The 22,883-nt window shown below is 37.4% G+C and overlaps 1 protein-coding gene across 2 annotated transcripts; it reads right to left on the reverse strand.

The window, feature by feature from the left end:
• Positions 1 to 1,373: 1,373 nt before the first annotated feature.
• LOC143449526 (peroxidasin-like) lies at positions 1,374 to 21,098 on the reverse strand. 2 transcript variants are annotated; one of them, XM_076949762.1, is made up of 35 exons: positions 20,696 to 21,098; positions 17,286 to 17,357; positions 15,193 to 15,264; positions 13,776 to 13,847; positions 13,520 to 13,591; positions 12,268 to 12,339; positions 11,866 to 12,047; positions 11,676 to 11,793; positions 11,460 to 11,542; positions 11,172 to 11,290; positions 10,951 to 11,071; positions 10,693 to 10,800; positions 10,143 to 10,304; positions 9,657 to 9,764; positions 9,412 to 9,528; positions 9,095 to 9,272; positions 8,846 to 8,976; positions 8,630 to 8,749; positions 8,322 to 8,432; positions 8,101 to 8,193; positions 7,912 to 8,017; positions 6,532 to 6,701; positions 6,234 to 6,369; positions 5,936 to 6,073; positions 5,643 to 5,878; positions 5,274 to 5,455; positions 4,992 to 5,154; positions 4,770 to 4,885; positions 4,496 to 4,648; positions 3,962 to 4,110; positions 3,635 to 3,767; positions 3,281 to 3,487; positions 2,895 to 3,055; positions 2,560 to 2,795; positions 1,374 to 2,364 (listed from the first exon to the last, which is right to left on the reverse strand). In XM_076949762.1, exons 1-35 carry the CDS (start codon positions 20,899 to 20,901, stop codon positions 2,048 to 2,050), a joined length of 4,920 nt encoding a protein of 1,639 aa, XP_076805877.1. In that variant the 5' UTR covers positions 20,902 to 21,098; the 3' UTR covers positions 1,374 to 2,047. The 2 variants fall into 2 exon arrangements, with proteins under 2 accessions (XP_076805877.1, XP_076805878.1); XM_076949763.1 differs by lacking the exon at positions 17,286 to 17,357.
• Positions 21,099 to 22,883: the final 1,785 nt, after the last annotated feature.

Genomic DNA, 22,883 nt, shown 5'->3' on the forward strand with positions numbered 1-22,883 from the left:
AGTAAGACGATGCATGTTTCAAGCATTGGACAGATTTAAACTTGAAGCTGAAACTAGGTTTACCGGCATACACCACTTGAAATATATGTTTGGATTTTTGAATCCTCACGCGCTGCTGCAAAGCGAAAGTCACAATGGATTCACCAACGCTTTTAGAAGCACTTATGACGACGAGGTGGACTTTTTGGAGTTAGCTGTGGAAATTGACAGATTTAAGAGGCTGGTGCGAAGCAGTGATACCACGTTTGATCGTAATGCAACAGCGTTTGATGTTTTACAGTGGTTAGCTAAATCACACCTACTTGATTCAACAAGTACGTAGGCCTACCATATTTATGCTTGTGTCTGAAACTTTATCTTACCATTGGTGTTTCAATTGCGAGTTGTGAGAGGAGTTTCTCAAAGCTCAAAATGATAAAGTCCTATTTACGTTCTACCATGAATGATGATCGGCTATCAGCTCTATCGATTCTTTCTATAGAAAGACATTATACGTTCAAAAACTTGATTTTGAAGATATTATCGCTGATTTTGCTTCGGCGAAAGCTCGAAAAGTTCAATTTTGAGGCGGTTATTAATCTTTTATTTGCCTAATACATTTGTTCTCCATTTTTTGTCTTTTATTTTAGGCCTTAACGCTGAGACAGTGTGGCTTCTTTCTCAAGCAATATAGAACTTCTGAGACGCGGCACATTATCTGTAATTATTTTTATTGAAAAGATTGCGTGAACATGAAACTATACTTCAAAATTTGCTGCAGTCTACATAGGGCGGCATTTTCATCGAAAGCCAGGGGCGGCAGCATATGCTCCTACGCCACTGCATAAACGATAAACCACAAAATTATTACGTTCGTAGTTGAGGTTATCCATCGGTTCACTATTTTGGCATTAACTGTTACGCTTATCATATGTTACATCCAAGCATTAAGAACTAAGTACTTTTTGCACTCATTAAGTTTTCATAAAGCGTTCAGGCTCTGGCAGTTTTAGTCCGCTGCCATTATGCCCTTTAAAACTTTTATTCGTTTAGTTCAAATTATTTCATTGCATATTGTGGAGATAATATATTGTCATTGCTTAAAAATCTTGCAGCGACGTGTAAAACTTATCATCATTCAGTTTCAACACACTGCATGAACGGTCGTGGGTTGAATTGACAGGAACTGCTTCTGTCACTATCTTCTTTTAAGTTTTAAAGGCAGTCTCTGCCCTGTCTGCTCGCACGTTCAAACCTGCAGGAAACCGAATTCATTATATTTGTCAAACCTAAACGTTGCACTGTCTTTTTGAATATGCCTGCTAGACAAGTGGCTATAACCTAACGTTGTTAGCTCTTAATTCGTGACTGAAATCTGGCTCAGTCACTACTCGTAAGCATGAACGCTATTTACTTGTTATACATAACAAAAATTATGAAAAGGCCTTTTACAAAAAGCACTCATGAAAAACGTTATTTGGTGAAAAACGATCTAAAAGGTAAACAAGGTACATCAGGAAGGATGCACTGGAAAATAACACTAAGAAAACGGCTCGTTATCACTTGACTGTAGTAAATGCGCAGTGTTGTACATATATGTGGAGCAAGCGTTTGTCGATGATACAAGGGGAACTACATTTCGCACACATACACGCAGATATAAAAGTAAAAACAAGATATAAAAATATTACTACATTGCGCTAGTTGTGGTTTGACACCACAGTTGCTAACAAAATGCGAGTAAAAACGCAAATAAGCAATATCTTAAACGCAACAAAATGGTTGTGCTTCACTGACCTACAAAGAGTGGAAAAAATAATTCAACTTACAGTAGTGTTAAAAATAACGTTACCTACAAAGTAAATTATTTCACCGTCTATATGTCTATATTAAATTTCAAAACACTACTTGCTTTATAGCAAGAAAAGAGTCCAAAGTGTCGAACCCAATAAACGACCGTTTTTTTTGTTTTTACCCAACGTGTGACTTGAAGGCAGCCAGCGACTTCACAGATGCTTCAGAAGCATCGCAAAAAGTTTTGGTGTATGGCAATATGCCAATATCGGTATTAATCCTGTACTTTTTCCTCCTCCAAACGAGACACTTCATTTTGAAGTTTGTTGACACGACTTTGCAAGGAGTCTACAACCTCCAGTAACTGACCAATCGTGGAGCTGAGCGCTTCAACATCTTTCTGTCTATGAACATCGGATTCAACATTTTGGTTCATTTTGGATTTCGTATCGGTCAACTGGTTTGTTTGCAATGCGTCCACGTCGTTTATCTGCTCTTTCTGATGATGGCGATGATGATGATGATGTCGGTGGCTTACATCACTTTCCAGTTTTGTACTTCTCTTCGCTCTTGCTTGATTACGCACATGTCCTGCACCAATTAAATAGACAAAAATTATGAGATTGACTGCGATTGATTGATAAAACAATAAGCAAAATGACTCAAACAAGCCGATTACTTTAAACCACTATGTTTGACCTTATAATAAAATGATTGATATTTATTCTTGTTACTAACGTTTCTTGAAGTTTGTTACAACCGATCTAATCAATTTATTTTTGATACCTGAAAGTGTTTCAAACGAGCCTGAATCGCCGCAGTCTTGGCAACAATCCGTCCAAGCGCTTAAGTCAATTGAAGGAATTTCGTTACATGCAACGAAGTCTGACGTGGGCTGATTTAGGAATACATCACGTGGTACTGTCCTGATACTGTCCGTGTTATCGCAGATAATCCGTGCTAATGACGTCTGTTTGATGGCAGTCAGCTGAGCTGGACTAAAGACGCCAGGGTTTTCGTACCTACACCGACAAAAACAAAGTTCGTGAATGGAACGTGTACGAAATGACGAAGTTAATTCATAACAAAAATGTCACGTCAGATCAATTTAAACTTCGAACCATAGGCGGTCGCCATCTCTAGTCCGTTTAAACTGTTCAGTCAGCAAACAAGCCAAGGTAGGGCCAACTCTTGAACCCGGCATAATGTCTTCGACAATCATTCCAACAAAGGGATCAATATTTTTCGGTGTCTTGTAAATTTCTCGAAGTTTCTCACGAACCTACAAAATTATTCAATTCAAAACAATCCAAATTTTTCTTTAGCATTTGTTTATGCTCACTAGAAATCTCATACCAGGTCATTAGCTAAAAAAGCATTATACATGGCTGGTGGAACAATAAACATACCAATGCAAAACTGGCCCGGGGTGACTCGTATTGAGCTAAGTTCCACGATAGAAAAGAAATATGCCCAAAACTGGCAATTTGCACAAAAAAAAACTTGCCTGCGGGTTCACCATCTCACGGGCAAGATCATCGAACGTTTCTGCCCGTGATAAATTGCAATAATGCCTCCAGTCGTTATAGAAAGGCAAAGCATGATCACGACCTCTCTGGATGTTCAAAGCACCAAGATCTAATGCAACTTCTTCAGCCATCGAAAAAAGTCTCTCGATCAGTTCATCGTTCATGTTGGAGCTGCTGTCACGAGCCTAAATTGATATGTGTTACATTACAGTTTTTATTATTTGTGCAGTTTGTATTGTATCGAATAGTAACATTTCATATGATTCATAGTTTCTAAATTCTAAATCTTGATGCCCTGATGATTTGGAAATGGTAATAACTGTAAAAAGCACCTTCATCGGTTTTGCGATTAAACCTCGAATAAGAGGATCAATACCGCCTTCATAAACAATTCTGAAAGGAGCAAAGAAAGCCTGATGTAGCATCAAATGTCCTTGCTCTGACTCATGCCAGGTCTCATTTAATCTGGAATCAAAATAGTCACAAATGAAATACGTTGTTGACTAGACAAAAACCTGATCAACTCTAACTGGAATATCTTCGAGAAATTTTATTCTTCATATTAAAATATTGGTAAAGTGTACTTAGTGTAAATACTTAGTGTACATACTTTACAGTATGCTTAGGGTAAAAAACGTATGAATGGCCAATGGTCGAACCTGTACATAATCGGATTGATCATGGTGTGCCCGAATCGGTAAGCTGCAGTGGAAAACACATTCACGATGGAAGATGGGAGGTTGGGGTCGTAACCGCGATAATTGCCTACTCTGCTCATAAATGGTCCAAGCAGCTTAGGGAGCCAGTGCTGTAAAAGTAGAGGTTTTTGCAGTTCTTATTGCGATGAATAATCGAGCTCATCCTATAGGACAGTTCACTTGTACACTTGTGATTGAATTGTTGCTAACCTTAATATACATGCCGGAATAATTTCAACGTCAGGTTCGAATAACCGTATATGGACAAAATTACCGTATCCATTTCGACTTTACCCAATACCCATATTATTGCCTAAATCTCACACCAATCATAGAAATTTCATTTCAATATCAAAAGAATGTTGTTAGATCGTGGTTACCAGGATGTTGTTTGTTTTAACAACGCTGGGATTTTTTCAAGGTGTAGGAGTTATTTGTACTATAGGGACATGGTCACACTCACACGGAATGGACAAATTTAAAAGAATGTGTTACCGTATATGTGATATGTTGCATCTGCGACCCCACCAGTTTCCTAGCTTCGTGAAAGATGGTATCACCATCCCAGTGTGCATTGGCTTCTTTTAAGCGACGAGCAATTCTGTTGTGCTCGCGCAACCATAACGTGTGCATTGTCGTAAGGGAAATCTAAAATATTAAATGCAACCGGTAAATATCAACTGTACAGAATATAGGCTTTAGAAGCTAAAAACTAAAGTTACATTTTTAGGGAGTTAATAACATTAACGCAGATTTCTGCCGGCCTCACCTGCTCATTGGCACGAAGATCTCCGGCCAGGAAGCAAGGTACACCTCGTTGTTGAGGCGTTTCACCGTCGCCTCGACGACACTCGATGGGGGCCACTTGTCTTATTTGTTCGGTGCCTACAAAGCGCAAGGATCCGGTACAATGCATTTATCGCGAAGAAGATGAATACAAAAATAACTTGAACCACTCAAAACGTTTGGTTATGATAAAGTGTACACTTACTATCCAAGTCGGAGTATACGTTGTATGGAAGCAAAGGCAGCTGGCCGATTTCCAGAGAATCGCCCGTTTTGAGGAGTCCCAGGTCATTGGATAGATCTCTTAGGTTACGTGCGTCCTTTTCGCTACTGCTATATACGTTAGAGGCATCCAAGTATGAAGTAATCTAAAAACAGAGCCTGGTAAATGTGACAAGTAGAATCATAAGTTGATTAACAAAGAATTACCAAAAAACAATATTTTTATTAACTGCTTTAGTTACTTAATTGTTTTTAGATAATTTACCTGATTTAGTTGTTCTCTCCTAGAAATAGAGCTGGAAAACACAGAAGTGATTCCTGAGCCACAAACTGCACTTGATCTTGTGAACTCCATGCATCCGGAAGCAGGAGCATGATGATGATGAATTCTTCTCCTCGATGGAGTGTGATGGTGGAATCGACCGTGACGAGGATCATTTGAATCAACTGCAATAACGCAAGATTGTTGAAAAAATGACTATGTTCACTTTTTAAACAAAACAGAATGGAGCAGTATTTAAATTTTCTACAATGAAAAAACATTATTGCTACTAAATACACCAAATACATCAAATACATCAAAATACAATATCAAAATTATACAATATCAGAAATTGTCAAAATTAAGACTCACCATTCACCGGAAAGCAGGGAGCGGCATGATCACAAGAATCCTTACAGGTCTGCCCATCCGAAAACCTCCTTACGCTTGGAGCCAAGGGAGCAAAGTCCAAATCATGATCAAGGAACTGCCCCCATTGCATGACCATGTGCGTAAATTCATTATCTTGTCTGGGCGGTCGCGAGCCAGCGGATTCCAACACAGACACCGAAACAGTCCGAGGGGATGGTAATGATTGGTTGTTGTACCTGCAAACAAACGCAATCGTAAGATTTGTTAGGTAGGAGTGTCTTTCGATTAATTGCCTTTTGTCTGGGTTCCATCCAATAGGTGAGTTAAATCCGTTTTCATAAATAGGTTGAAGAAGTCGGTGTAGTGGTGTAAGTGATGCGCCCCACATGGGATGTTGCAAATTATTGCATGTTCCGTCAAACGAACGGTATCTACAAAACCAACGTTATTGTTAAAACTTTAAGCACATCCCTATCAACTGGCTCATGTGGCTGTTCTGTATTTCTTAGTCGAACAAAACAAGGATTATATAAAGATAGATAGTTGTTTTTGTTACGTACAATCGTACAGCATATCGCCTTTGCTACATACTTTCTATGAAAGCAGATTTTTTCAGAGCAATCCGGTACTGGACGATGAGAAGAACATCCTGACAAGTTTGCAACTAACTCCACCATCTCTGGTCCTATTACACTAGCAACTTCCAAGTCGTCGATGGATTCACGTTCTAAATTGATAAATAGATATTAAACCGCAACTAATGTTTCTCGAAATTCCAAACTAAATTCATTCCTAAACCTATGATATAATGATTGCCACACTGTATGTTCCGATTTACGACATGTCGTAATTAAAGTTGCCAAATAATAACCCCGAGACCTTCAATTACCACTTGCGCGTATCGCAAATCTTTTTATCTTCATTCCTTGGCGCACGCAGCACTCAATCATCCGCAATGAAACCTCAAAGATTTCGGCCGCTCGAGTCATGTCTACAGTTTCAGCGGAAGACGGAAATCTCATTGACCGAAAAAAGTCCCCGGGCGTAGGCGTACTTCTTCTGCAACCGCAAATGGATCGTCAGAAAATTTCTACGCAAGTTTGTTTGGCGACATTACAAACCTTACAAGAAACGGTCATTAGAGCGTGACGCGACACCTTATCGAAAGACACTTTATCGAACGACACTTAATCGAACGACACTTTATCGAAAGACACTTAATCGAACGACACCTGATCGAAACGACACCTGATCGAAACGACAGTTGATCGAACGACACTTTATCGAACCGAAAGTTGACCAAACGACACTTTATCGAACCGACAGTTAATCAAAACGACAGTTGATCGAACGACACTTTATCGAACCGACAGTTCAAGCAAGATTTTTGCGTGTTTCTCAAACATTGAAACAATGGGTCATTGTGATGTTCAGCTATCTGTCCATGTTTGTTTGATAAAGTTGGATTTTGTAATTTTTGAGATATTGTGATATTTATATAATTTTGCTCTCTCTCCGCATTGAAACGTATTACTCATTTACGCACCAATAACTTGACTAACTATTCTTTTTCGTTCTCTTTTCACAGCGGGGGCGCGGCGTAACAAGAAGAATTTATAAAAATGTGTCACTTTTAGAAATACCTAATTTACACTAAATTCACTTTCTTTAGTTTTACAATTATGATGTATACAGGAAGCCAGATGATGTTTCTACTAACCTGTAATAATCTCATCAGTCTACGACGCATAGGTTTCTAGGTTACTCTCGTACTTAGTAATTCTCGTGCGTATTCTTGTGATATCTTATTAATATGTGGGCGGGCCGGCCGCCATGCGAAATCGAACACTTTATGATACAAATATAAAATATAGATATAAAATATAAATCGTCAACTTTATGATATATACATCACAATTCATTAATGCACACCATTACAAAGACCGCACATCACAATGGCTCATTGTTTCAATGTTTGAGAAACACGCAAAAATCTTGCTTGAACTGTCGGTTCGATAAAGTGTCGTTCGATCAACTGTCGTTTTGATTAACTGTCGGTTCGATAAAGTGTCGTTCGATCAGCTGTCGTTTCGATAAAGTGTCGTTCGATCAACTGTCGGCTCGATTAACTGTCGTTCGATAAAGTGTCTTTCGATCAGCTGTCGTTTCGATCAGGTGTCGTTCGATAAAGTGTCTTTCGATAAAGTGTCTTTCGATAAGGTGTCGTAGTACCCATTAGAGATGGTTTATAAATTATAGCAAAAATCACCGGTCATTGAAATCTTGAATGGACCCGTTTATTCCACGATCTACTTCGAAGGTGGCTGTGTGCACAGCGTCTTGCACGTCTGTTACGGTTATGAGGTTTGGTGAACCTAAACCAATTCAAAAACATTCATTAATTATCGAACATTTCAAATGATGGTTTGGTCGTTATAATATTACACGAGATACTTACCACTTTGTCTCTTGGACCTGCGATTAAGAAAATGTTCTTCCAATAATGCGTTTAAATCGGGATGCACAGTTTCATGATCGTTATTTTCCTCTTCTAGTAAAGTGTTTTATGTTTGGTAAGTTGAAAAGAACTAGTTGTGACTGACAGTAAAAAGAAAAACATTTCCACACTAATTTGATAGGTATAGTATTGTCGTAAATATAATTTGCCAAAAATCCTACCAATAAGTTCTCTGGTACATCCGTGACGTAGGCAGTTTGGAGGAAGGAGTTTAGACAACCTTTCGATGATTTCACCAATTGAGTTTCTTAATCTCACCAAGAGTGTCATAGCTGACCACATTTTGCATAGTACATATTACAAGTAACTGCTTTAGACAGTGCTAATACCCCATGCACATTATAAACTATGCCCTATTCCAACTCACTTCTATTTTATTGGTTATGCTGGAGTGCAATACTTAAGTGGAAACAAGTGTTTTTTTGCAATACCGTAAGAACAAATCGAAATATTACTAATCGGCACTCACATGAGGTAATGATTTCATTTCCACTTCTAGCTGTACACTCGTATCTACCACTGTCATCTCTCCCAACGTTCGTTATAGTAAGAGTGCTAAATGGCGCTGGAGTGACGAAATACCGTCCAGCTAAAGCAATATTTATTCAGTCTCAGTAACTTGATGACATTTAGTAGATAAGCTTGAAATGTAAAGGTTTTATTAAAATACTATATCAGTTCCAACCTGATGGAACGAGCCGAACACCGTCTTTGCTCCAAAAAATTTCAGTCTGTTGGTGGTCTTCTCTGTTACCGGTAATTTGACAAGTAATATGTGGACTTGATCCAGACTCCACTACTTGGTCTGTGGGAGTTCTAACACATCATGATAAAACATAAGAACAACCTTTGTTATTGAATAAACTTTAAAACTCGTATCACCATTGTGGTTTATTTGCAACGCAATGTGCTATCGAAAAGATTTAAAATTTACCTTACAAACGTTAAAGGAGTCGGCGGCATGACAGTCAGCGAAACCTGAGCATGTTGAACACCAGCGGAATTGGCGCCTTCGCATCTGTACTGGCCAGCATCGCTTGGCTGTGCGCGAAGTAACCTGAGTGTGCCAGACGGTAGCAGAGTGTATCGTGGATCATCAGGTAAGGCTCTATCTGAAACAGACATTGAAAACTTAAAGCTAAATATGACTTGATGTATAACACAAACACTGGGAAAAAACGTAATTTTTCTCATGTGCGTTAAAAGAAAAAGATTAGAAGCCGCAAGAGACATGGTCGTTGTTTGACTTACCATTAACAGTCCAAACGATATGAGGTTGGGGACGCCCTGCAACCTGACACTGAAAATCCACGGTTAATCCTTGTACAACGCGTTGGTTTCGTGGTCTTACAATAAAATGAGGCGGAACTGCGAAGTGTCACAATGAAGTTTGAATAACACAAACCTAAGATAGCTGTTTCTCGCAACTATTGGCATAGCGCAGGCTTCAGCAAGTACAAATAAACTTAGATTAATTGACAGATTCATAGACTTACTTATCACACGCAATGTAGCATCGGCTATCGAAGCTCCGGCAACACTTTGGGCCCTGCACCTGTATCTACCTTCATCTTCAGTATTCACCACTCGAATCAACAGAGCACCTTAAAATTAAACAAGAATTGCTCATATATTTTATCGTCTATACTCGTATACTAATTTGAAAATAATACTGCGTAAAGCTGCCTGATAAAAGATTTATTAATGCATTTGTTTATCAAGAATTGGCAGCAAAACGATGCATAATATGAGTGTTTAGTTGTACATGATTGTTATCGCTTATACAACTATATGCGAAACACCCGAAGCAAGCAACTTGTATCAAAAATGGTATTTTTACCCTTATTTTTCCCAGTATAATGCGTTTTAAACGGATTTGTTTAAGTATAATTCATTGAAGTAAATTTGAAAATTGCATTGGTTAACCATTTGCTTATGATTTTAACTAGTACAAACATTGCAACGGATACGCATATACATACCGGATGATGTGACGAAATATCTCTGATCACGCCCAAGTGGCTCTCCATCATGAAACCATGTTATGGCAGGGGTAGGGATACCTTCCCCATGGCAATCGAGCGTTACACTTCGTCCTTGAACTATGCTTTGATCGTTGGGGGTTATTGTTAATCTAGGTGGACCTAAAATGCAAAGAATAAAGCTAGTGATTTCAAAAAAAACGTAAACAAAAGAAGACTGGGCATTGATTTTGACATGGAGTACATTTTTACAAACTTGGGATCAGCTTTTAACTAGCATTACACATTTGAGCGATTACTTCTTTTCCGTACCATTTACACACCAATAACAGCATATACAAAGCATACGATTATATCAAGATAAAAAATCGAAAGGTGACATAAGTTTAGTTGTTGCATTAACTTTAAATTTTACCTAGAAATGTTACTAGTTTATAAAACTTATGGTGTGTAGTTATTTATATATATCACCTTCACTGGTGTTAAGTATGAAATATACAACATTCTTTTATATATTCAAAGATATTCATCAATTTAAAAATCCATTTACTTCTGACTAATAGATTTGCTGAACTGTTCACACTCCCTTCACTGTTTGCAGCAACACAGGTAAAGGTGCCGTTGTCTTCCAAAGACGTGGATCTTATGTGAAGAGTACCTATAATGTTACTCATACTTACTATTTGCATAATGTCACTCACAGTTCATCAACAATTTATCAACAAATAACTATACTGTATGGTTTCTCAGCTCTAGCGGTTAGTCATGAAACGTTTACAATTTTGGTGATTATTCATCAGTTTTCTACCTTCCATTACAATATAATTAGGACCAACGGGAAGCCTTTTCTGATTCCGATACCATCTCGTGACCGGTGTTGGGCTTCCGGATGCCCTGCAGTTAAACGTCACCTGCTCGCCAACCATCAGCTGTAACACACAACCAATTAAATATGTGGAATGCAGAGGCACGATACGTGCAGAAACAGACACCATACAAGAAAGCACAAAGGTTGCTTGTTAGCCTTACCGTCGCGCTTTGCGGAGAGACCAGGAAGACAGGGGCACCATTTGAACCAGTAAAATCAAGACGCGCTAAGTCGCTTTCCACCGCTCCTTCGCTATTCTCTGCTATGCACTTGTACGATCCTGCCACAAAAATATTAATTTGTAAACGACAATCACTTCGCTTATCGGTAAAACCAGTCATTAAGCAAATTGTAGTGAAAATCTTAACGCTGTATCTTTTTGGCGCCGATTTTGTCACAGATTTTACGTCAATAGATTACAGTTAATTGAGGTAATTAGATATAGTTACCTCGATCCGATTGACGTGTTGTCTGGATGAATAAGGTACCATCGTTCATAATTCGTACTCGTCCATCGTCACGAATTACTCGCCTTTATGTTGAAATAATGTCATTATGAAAACCACAAAACATCCAGCGAATACGTTTTTTAAAAAATACAAGTTAAATTGGAATAATTTTTTCATTTGTGCAAGTACAAAAGTATAAAGCATCCGAACACTAACCCGTTTTTCTCCCAGGTTATTTCAGGGCTCGGTGACCCCCTAGCTCGGCAAACCAGACGTGCCGAGTGCCCTTGCAGTATTTGCAAATCTTCTGGGTTGGTTGCGATGTAGGGTGTACCTATTTTAAACCACATATGTTGCATAAAAATTAGCCTAACTGCAGGCGTTGTCATGTAGATCTTTTGCTCACCGACAACTACTCCTCCAACACAGGTCAGTTCACTGGTCGAAACGCTTGCAAGAGAACGCCCAGACAAAGACTTTGGATTATAGCAGGTGGCTGCTGCCTGGATGCGGCCATTCAGTGTTTTGAGCAACTTAGACAACCAGATAAGGTGACAGTCACATTGAAGTTTATTGCTGTCCAAACGTCTGTAAGATAATAATAGATCTCTAAAAGAATAGTGCACATAACTTCCGTGCAAAATTTATTATTATTCTAATATTATTAAACTTTTGCCAAATCGGTTCGGTTGTTTTTTGTTTGGATAGCATTTACCATGCAGAGACAAAAATTTCAAAAGATTTGCTGGTTTAATTTAGCATGACACGTCTAAGTTAGGATACGTGACAACAGATAACAATTACTTACAGACGCTTCAGGGAGGTTAATGTTGAAAATAGACCATTCGGAAGAGTTGCTAGCATATTATTGTGAAGAAATCTGAGAAAATATCAAATACTGTAAAAAATTTAACAATACAATAGAAAAGAAAACGAATTCCTGCAGCTAATTTTACATTGCTTTTGAAAACAATAAAGCCTTCTTTTACGTTGTGTCAAGTTAAACAATCAATCATCATGAAATTACCAGGACATGAGCGGGCATATAAAATAACAGAAACAATTTTATTCCGGGCAACGCCCACTTAAAAAGCTACATATACCATCGTAAAAAGGGTATAGGCTAAACAAGTATGCTTGTACAACATTGCTTAAACAATACATAATATTAATAAATACGCACACATTTATATACATACACTGTTATACAGTATACATAACATTAATTGATATGACAAGGTAAACGTAATCTATTGCACCACTTTACTTTCCAAATTAGTCGCTAACATGAATCTTTAGGTTAACTATTTAACCTCACAAATACCCTTTAAATGGGTAAATGGGTTCAATTGTCTTTTAAGCGTTAAAGCAGTAATTCAATACGATAGTTGTTAAGTCTATAAAGCAACTAATTGCATAAGTTTGTTGTATAATTTTATTTATGACAGCAGCAATATTACTCGTCATAAATACCTGTGCTTCTAAACATGTTGTGACTATAAACATGTATCGCGGGCCTTTAAGCATTAGTGTCATGTGAATCGATGCACCTTTTCCTCGAAAACCATTTCACAAAAACAGTTGTTATTGCCAAGTTACAATAATTCAATAAAAAAACGTTTGCTTACCAATTGATTGACATAATTAGCACTTGACATAGATACAGGCGATATATAAATCGGTAAAGATCAAAGCGCTTACCATCACAGACCTAAACAACCATGCGCATCTCACACACAATCCTTGAGGACAAATCGCATTATAGGCTAGATGTTCAGATTTTTACATGTACGATTCTGGTAATATTTGAATCAAACTTTAGTAAGTTGTAAAACGGTTAAGTTGTCAAATGTGTTCTAACACTACATCCGCTATACGCAATGTTTCAAGTTTCCTTATAATAACTAATATTTTGATGTAAACTGTTGCTAGTGCGTGGACTGGCATCTTACGTTCGGAAAAAAACAGAAAACACTTCGCAACATTTTCACACAACTATTTCCTAATTGTTGATAAATAACAAAAATGGTGCTTCTGAATGTCTTAAAAAGTTCACTTACAATCGTTCAAGTTTCGGCAGATTCGTAAACGTATTGGCTGAAAGCGTCCGTATCTCGTTGTCGTGAAGATATCTGAAAAACAAATCATAATCAAGATAATTGTAAAACATTGGTGACAATGATATGGAGTAACTAGTAGTACTGTGGCGAATATACACTATACTGTACTGTACATTACGTGATAAGACCTTTGAATATAAACGTAACGACAGATGTTGGTGACAACCAAAAGACAACATGAAAACTTTTAACCTACAGCTGCTCGAGTGAGATGAGTCCATTAAATGCTCTCTTGTGAATGGTCTGTATTTTATTTTTGTACAAATATCTAAAACAAAAAACATCAGATAAGCGAGGTATGATGTAAGAAGTAAATAAAAAACTGTTTGTTTTGGAGGCAACCAAAAAAAAACAGCGAGGTATAAAGCACACTCAATTATAAAAGGGCATGTGAGTACTTTGTGCTACCATTTGTAAGTGCTTTCGCTCCGTAAAGCTAAGCAAAACAAAGCTATTGTATCAGCCTTTCCATTTATGCCATCTATTTTTCAAGACACTCCGCGAATTGTATTAAAGTGTTTGTAGCGATTCCCTTTTGCTGTGACATCGTTAGATCAATAGAAATCGAACTCAGGTGACACGGGGAAAATTTTATCTAAGTTGTTTCTTTCGAGTTGATTAATTGTGCGATGATTTCTCCAATCGTAATGATGACAAACAGGTACATCACCGGTCGTTTTCAAGTTTATAGGAGCGCAAGTTAAATATTGTAATACTTCGGACCGCATCTTCTGATTCAGGGAGTATTACGTAAGAATACTGCTTCACATTCACGTTGGGAATTAATCACTTTTGTTTGGTGAAAAATAGAAAGATAAATACCAAAAAATACAGTAAGCGGATTACTCCATAACAAACATGTTTTGACATCGGGTCAACAGTGGAATCTTACTATTTAACCTGTGTTTTTCAACACGGCCTTTCGTGACGCCTTACTTCACAAACAAACCGCTCATTGGAGCACGGAAAAAGATTTTTGAAACTTTCCGTCAGCAATTTTGGCAAAACGAGCTCGTAAAATACTTAGGATGCAGATGTTAAGTTTTGGCATTCATGACAAATACAAATACAGCAATTATCAAACACGGACCACTTTCTGCTGATACAGCGGTCGTCATACAATTGTTAGAAAATGGGCGTGTTAGAAAATAAATATAAACACTATACTGTATACAATACAAGCATTAATGAAACATAATGACCACTGTGCTGTAGCCACTACTTATCTGCCAAGCGAAACATCATACAATTTTGATTAACTTTCAGTTAAAACTTTAAAGATGAGAAAAAACATGCTTTTTTGTAAAAGCAACATGAAGGCTAAAAATATAACGCTCAAAAACCCCAAATTTCATATTTACGTCTGACGTTTGGAAAAAAGACTGATGTATAAGTGTAGGCTATCTGCATTAATACCTACTAAAGGTGACAACCTCGCTTTTATTAATTTCATGCTGCTTGGTTTTGATCAAGTTTCAATATCAGATTCGATTAAAAAGTGTTTTTGGTAGTACTTTTGTAGCAGCCCAACCCAGAAAAATTTTCCTCGCCTCAAAATTCCTAATGAAAACATATCAATCAATTATCTTGCTTTAGTAGAAAGAAATACTTACAGATATTTCAGTGAAGTTAAACCATGGAAAGCGTCTTCGGAAATCGCTCTGATGTGGTTATTGTTTAACAATCTGCAATCGCAAAAATAAAAACGTTTGTTAATCATTTATTCTGTAACAACAAACACACGTTTTCAGCAGCCTCTGACTCTTGCATTATTCTTTCGGTAAAGCGCTATAAAATACTCGTAAAACATTTATATGTATTTTGTGGTCAAGTTAATATCTGTCAGTTATTTACATCGCCATGCTATATCACGTTAAGAGCATTGTCCCAGTAACAGCTTATCCTTATGTCTTATAGCACGAATTCCTCGGTGTAGAGTTTTGTGAAAAATATGTTTAATTTTCATACTCTTTGACAAAGCAAACAAATCGGCAGTTTGTGACGTCAGCCGTAAAAACGTTTTTGAGTGCAGACATGTTAAAAGAGACACTGCGGTGTTAGTGGTTACAAATAAACTTTTCACACGAAATGTGGTAGCCTATACTCGTTAGCAAAAGGAAAATTGCTTGCAGTGTGAATTACAGGATTAGTGCACTTGTGTGGATACTATCAAGTTGCCGATTTAAAGATACATGCAAACAGCCTTACATATTCCCAGCAAAACCTGATGACAGTCGAGTATGTTGTCAGCAGACACATTTACACAATCGGGTAAATCAAGTTCAAAGTGCAATGACTGAAACATCAAATGCAACCTGCCTCTGAACAGGATCATTTTAGCACTACCTGTCAAATGTCAGTCATGCAGCTCAAAGATTCGATGAACACCAATCAGCGCAAAGCTTTATGTGGCACCAGCTTGGTAATAAAATGTAAAGTTAACCTATGATAGCGTCTGGAACGTTGATTTGAAGATAGCAAATCAATGCATGCGAAAGCTTTATCTCTATTGATTATAGCAAAATTTCTTAATTTCCTGTATATATCATGGAGATTTGATAGACAGACATTTCTATGGGGGCGTTTGATTCCATAAAATTTCCAGGTTTTTTATTTTAAGCGCAATATGACTGATAAAAAGTCGATTTGTGCAATACCGATCAGAAGATAAATCCAATTAAGACTGCTATTCTACTGCACATCAAATGAGAAATGGATTTTACGGCTTCAAGATCAAAGAGACACAACTCAGTTTTCACAGACAAATTAAACAAGGTCTTCGACAGAGTATAGGATGACTTATGCCAAGTAAATGATTCCTTCCATGATAATCAATTTCATTCGCGTTTCTTGTCAGCAAATGTAACCAATACTTTAATGAGGTTGATTTATTTGGATCGGAGTAGATAACAAAAGCAATTAGGTACTGGATACGGTCATGCGTAATTAACTGTGTGCCTCGTGTCAACTGTAGCTAACATTTAACTTGGCCGAGATACAATGGCGATACTCCTAACTTATCACCGTAAGTAATTTCAAGCTTGCAGCAAACAAATCACCCGTTCGAAAACTATACTAAGAACTTTTCATAAAAGTGATGATATATAAAACGGCATACAAATGAACTCGCTGCTGTAACCTACTAATGTTTGTTTAAAAATTCTTTCCACATTGGCAGTAGACGTTGATTTTGATAAAGTTCTTGGCCATTTCATGTCCTTATCGATCACGTGTCTTACATTTAACATTGACAAAAAATGTCGAATTTTTATCTCTTCAAAATTTTCTAAGAAGCATGTTTTTCGACCTCTGTTTGAAGTATAAACCGCTGTATGTTTTTGTATTTAACAGTGTAAAAATCAAAAAAGCGCTCCAATTGTTGAGCGTAGGCTATACGGTACAAAAATTCCCGATATATGTGTTAGATCCCGAGGTGCGTGTTAACATGCTATACAAATGTTGTGAACTAGTGAAAGGTGATTAAAAAAATAGCAAATGTAAGAATTTCCTGCACATAATATTCCAATTAATTTCAAGTACCTAACAACTCTTTTCCCACTACAAAAATTGCTAATCATGCAAAATTACGCTGATCTAAAAGAAAAGTAAAAAAACCAAAACGATTTTTCAGTGATACATGCGGAAGATCATGAGAGTAAATGTTGTTAGTGCAAACCGAAAACCCAAAGGCGTTGCCCATACTTACAACGTGTTGAGATTCCACATTCCCTGAAAAGTGGAGGAAGGGATGTTGCGAATCCGATTGAATCTTAAATCCCTGCAAAATCGAGGTTAACTTCTAAGCTTTCAACTTTCAACAGATTTCTTTAGGGATTGCTTTCTGTTAACAAGTCGCCTAACCACTGATTTTATCAAAGATACTGTATAATCAGTAGTATCTTGATGTGTTTTTTTTCGCGACGCTTAGCAAGCCGTGAAACGACTGAAAGCTCAGTAGCTCACCAAACATAGAAATGTGAAGGGAAAAGTAGCACAAGTTGCTTGTAACCATGTCTGTCATCAGGCAAGTGATAACAAATTAGGTTACATGAACAATTTCTGTTCAGTAAAATGAATACAAAGAGTTCAGGATTTCTTTATCGTATATGCAATAAAAAGATGGAACCTGGTAGCCTGCTGTTTACAGTATGAATCTATACCTGTAAAATCTCATTTGTGTTCTCATGTGGCTATGAATGCAACATAATACAAAATGTTTGGTTTTGTTCAAACCCTCCTTTCGTTTTACGATATCTTCATTTCTGTAATTTTCATAAGTTAACAGAATACCAAACTCGGCGCTCCCTAGCGCAACTTGATAAACCAAGAAGCTCTGATGTGAGCGATACGTAACTTCGTAAAAAAACGTTTAATTTAATATACTTATTCACAAACTTACAGAAGACAAAAGAAATTACAGATTAATAAGAAAGTGTCAAAGTTTCCTATAACGACATGAAATTTCTGATTTCCATCGTACTATCGGTAACCCGTATCACAGTCCAATACTCGTAAAAACAAGCAGGAAATTGGGGCGGCAAAACGGTTCAAAAATTTACCTGAAAAAGGAATGCAAAGGCCAGCAGACCTAAAGCAATGCGCTGCCGTTATAATTATCTCGTATACCGGAACCCGGCTTTGCTTTCATGATAGCTCAAAGAAAATATTAATTCAAAGCAAGAAAGTTATACTGTACAGTAGTTGGTGATGGTTTTCTGCTGGTTAGGAGCGGCATCATGTCCCAATTGAGATTTGCGCCTTTATGCTGTATACCGCTCTGCAACGTAACACTGAGCCTTGGTTTGTTTCACACTTTCCCATAGATAGTGCAAAATGTTTCAAAGGTAAAAGCTTCATTAAATTTTTTGCTCTAGAGTTGCCCAACCATTTGAGGTTTAGAATCGCTGTGTAAAATAACCGCAACGACAAGACTTTGTAGTCATACAAAGCCCGGAATCCTGTTTTTCTCGTGTTACTAATATTTTCAGAAAACTGTGTTTTTGTGTGAGCAAACAAGTTGTTATATCAAGCAACAAGTCCATTTTTTGAAGATGAAAAATTTCTGTAACACCAGATTATCATTGATGAAAAATTGAAAAAATTTCCATTTCCATTCATTTTTTTCTTTTAAATAAATAACCATGACAACAAGGTATAACAATCACTTATATGTGCGAATGTTGATGTGTTTCACTTGACCTGTTAATCATTCCTCACTAAGCTATAGGGAAGGGTTTCATTCAATTGCTAATACGCGTGCAAAGAGACCAGAAGTCTACTTGTACAATTAACATACCGCGCCGCTGACACCTTATCTTCGGTTTCCTTCACGTTTGTATAGGTGGTGCATTATCTTAATCAAAGTGTATCTTTTCTTTTCACTTTATGGGTCATCATCAAGTATTATATGGATGAATCTTAGCCAAGGGCATATCTCGGAAAGTGATGGTTACAAATTGCTTATTTAGATAACAAGCCACAGTTAAACAACCTTAAACATATGCGTAAGTCAACCAGGGTTGACTGGCGGACAAGTTTCTAAGATGGGTACAAGAGATCACGCTTGACCAAACACAAATAGGTCTTCAGCAGTACAAGTGTAGAAAACATGTGGATAGGCCTATTATATGTTTTAGATAAATAATTATTAATTTATGTTTTGCAAAAATTAATTATCTAAACTCTAAACAATGCTGGTTGAAGAAAAAAATAGTGGATTTGAATTTTTAAACGACTCGACATTATTTTAATAGCAACAAAGAGCACCATAATCATAAAAGGCGTACACCTAATTTTCGGTGCATACTTAAAGTCTAAAATAATAGAAAACCAAGTGAATTGGTTTTCAGTGTTCTAAATATTTGGATCGTTACAACATTTGCAGTTGTTACATCTTCACCAAGCAATTATATAAATAAGTACACTTTATGTTTATGGCAATAGCTCACTGTATATGTGGTTACATCTTACGATAAAAAGTCGGTACATAGATCGGTGCTAACTTCAACCAGATACCAAGATGCAACAGGGCTAAACGCTGTCAAAAACAAATCGAGAAATTCCTTGTATTACATCGACCGTGTATGCACCAACAAGGAAATGTGCACAAACAGAAGCCTTTTAATTAAAAGTTATTTCCGTCAAAAACGGTGAATGTAAATAACGTGTTCAGATTGCCCTGTGAGCATAAAAGTGTTATTGCTAAAGGTTTAGCTTAATTGTATTTACAAATACGTTTACGTGATACCGTAACAGATTAATGGCCAAAAGTTGCGTAAAGTAAGCGTCCCTATTATCATTCCACATCGTCAGTGTTCTCCCTTTCAGGGGTTATAAAAATTACAATAACCAAACTGCACCTCTATTACATTTATTTCCGCCTGCAAACTCGGGTCAATTTTCAGCTTCGTAAGTGGCTTATTTGTTTGCCAGCAATATCTTTGGCGTTAGCAGAACTTGTTTATGTCTATTCGTAAGGAAGCGTTTTAGTGGCTCGTCTTCGTTATTATTTGACACGATAAGATAATGAAAGTTACGACTGGTATATTTACTGAACCTACATTTTGACCGTTTTATGGAAAAAATAAATATTTATATGTTGGCATAGACAGGTTTAAACAGTTCGTGCCTCTGCAGAACGCCCCCTTTTAAGAGGCATGAATTTCGACGTAGTTTATATCACGTTACCAATCGCAAAAGTGGATTGCGTTAGTCACACACAACACAAGTACACATTGTATAAAGCACACCATAAACAGTCGATTACAAAAACGTAAAGTGAATAGACCTAGTATAATTCATACTTAGCTACAGCAGATGTGAAAGATAACAGTACTGTAGTTGTGTTGAAATTAAAAGGAGATGAAAGTGGCAGACGTGAGCTACTACAGCAAGAAACAAGGACCAACGAAGCGTGAAAGATATTGACTTAGCTAGGGTTGATTTTAATCCACTTAGGTGTAGAACGCTTGAGTCCTGCGTTGGGCAATTGCAGTGTGGCTTTGGAATCAGAACGGGAAATGGAACATTTCTAACGAGATGACAATTTGTGCCAATGGCCTAAGTTAATACCATTAAAATAACAGTAGTCAAAAACACAAAAAACACGTTACTTACAATATCCTTGTTTCAGGTGGAACCCGAGGAATATGATCCAGTCCAAGATGCATACATCGTACAGTTGTAATGAAGCATAAACATCCACTTGGACACATCCGCGAACCGATTCGTCTTTGAGCAACCGCCTTTCTTTCGGAGAGACTTGTCAACAAAATCCAAGTTGTTACCACAAGCATTACGGTTAGATAATGACTTCTTCCCATGCTGGTTCCGCTTTTTGAAATTTGCAAGGATTTAAAATGTGAAATGCAAGTGCATTACAACCAGAATTCCAAAAAGAGGAAAAGCTTATAATTTGCTATGTTGTTTTTGACAAAGTATCGTGCAGCAAAGTAAAAGCCTACTTAATTATCACGGGTAGCGGACCAGCACGCCGCCCTGCGCAAATAACAACGTCGAAATTACATCAATTGTTATGTTCCTTTTAAGGCACTTCGAAAAATAACACGCCTCGCTCTGTAACGTCACACCTTAGAAGTAGGTTGCTAACTTCATTGAACTTCACAAAACTCTCTCTCCCCGTAACAACAGAAAAAAGAGTAAAACTAAACTGTTTAAGGCCCTCGTGGCTTATTACCTTTAAGTCAATGCTTTTTAGGTTGTATCCAAAAGCAAAGAGAGCTGTAAAAGTACCAAAATCCGAGCAATTAAGTTCTTTAACAACCCCTGCACGAACACAGCCTTTTGACTTCATCTGACCGAATCCAGGCTATAGTCTAACTATTGTTGATCAATTTTACACTAACTGCGTATCTTAAGTTTTATCGTTGTTCGTGTAAATGAGACTAGACATTACGTCACACTCCTCTATTACCTGCCCTGCCAAGAGCGCGAAATCAGACTAGCCGTAACATTTCCTGTCTCCCTGTTTCGCGGCGTCCGAACAAAGAATACTGTACCTTCGTTAGTGGCTATCAGACAGGTTATACGATTTTTTTGCGCATTTATCAGCACAGCGCGCTTGTCTGCCATGAGCAAGTTGAAGCAATAGCGACCCACAACGGCACTGTCGTCCAGTAATGGCTATTTATTCCGTAATAATATTTTCGCAAGACGAAAAGCGAAAACGCGTATAGATATACTGTACCCACAATTACATGACCCAACCACACACGAGGCAGCAGCAAATGTTAAAATGTTTCAATGATTCCAATGTCTAGCATCAGAGTTGTAAACGGGCCTTACACTTTTAACCCGAACGCGCAAATTTATTTAAAGTCTAAATTAGGCCCGATAGTTAGATTTATTGAATGAATCTAAGTTATTTTTCGAGGTTATTGTTTTCTGTGTAGCGCTTTACTCTCTGGAGAAGGTTTGTAGCACTTTGCGCTCATGCACTGTAAAGAAAGTAAAACTACGACGTAAATATGGCAGAGTGTGAGTAAGCTTATATATAAATTCAGTCCTAACTTTTTTAAAACTTAAGGAGCCGTCAAAGACTTAAAACTAAGATCTCTATGATTTCGGACGTCCTACGTAGGGCTTTAAAAAAACATGTTTAGACCAATCAGAAGGCGGCATGGTTGGTGTTGTTTTCTAGCCTATAGGAATTGCCCCATCAGTTGGCGTGCTTCAATGTCCCAGGTCGCGTGCAGAATTCGGCTAAAAGTAACATGAAAGTAGCTAAAAAAAATTTTTAGACCAAACATTCTAGTGTTTTTTGGGCCTCTTTTAAAAAAGTTTGAATCATGGTTTTTTCATGGAATTTTATGGAATGGTAGTTCAAAGCATACTAAATTGACATGCAAAATTTCAGAGAGCCTCAAGGAGGATTTTTGAGTAATCAGTCTTTTAGTAAATTCACTGTATAATAAAACAAAGAAAGATTTTAATGCATTTTTTGGTGTTTGACGCCTCCTAGAAAGCCTAAACCCGAACCCGACCAGAAAAGCTCGGCCCGACTTTCAACTTTCTCTTGCATTTTAGGATATAGTGTTGAGAGCTTGAGTTAATTTTGGTAAAAGTATCCAACAGGCCTATAACAAAAATATACAAATCACCAAAATTGCGTAGTTACAATTCTTAATCTTTGGCTTGCATTATTCCTGCGTTAGGATAAGCGTCCGGTAAAGCGTTACTTTTTGCCCAAAATAAAATTGTTGATGACATTACATGCATTATATTTGGATTGAGAAAGCAAGACAATTAGGTGATGTCCGTCGCGCTGATTTCACAAAGACCGTCA

This window comes from Clavelina lepadiformis, chromosome 3 (assembly GCF_947623445.1).
Source record: "Clavelina lepadiformis chromosome 3, kaClaLepa1.1, whole genome shotgun sequence".
NCBI lineage: Eukaryota > Metazoa > Chordata > Ascidiacea > Aplousobranchia > Clavelinidae > Clavelina > Clavelina lepadiformis.

Bases quoted from the DNA above. Each gene is read 5' to 3' on its own strand.
- LOC143449526 (XM_076949762.1), bottom strand. From the start codon at position 20,901: ATGGGAAGAAGTCATTATCTAACCGTAATGCTTGTGGTAACAACTTGG. The intron at 11,543-11,675 runs GTTAGTGTTCGG...TTCAACATAAAG, and splicing joins ATAACCTGGGAGAAAAACGG to GCGAGTAATTCGTGACGATG. The intron at 9,273-9,411 runs GTAAGTCAAACA...TGTCTGTTTCAG, and splicing joins TATCGTTTGGACTGTTAATG to ATAGAGCCTTACCTGATGAT.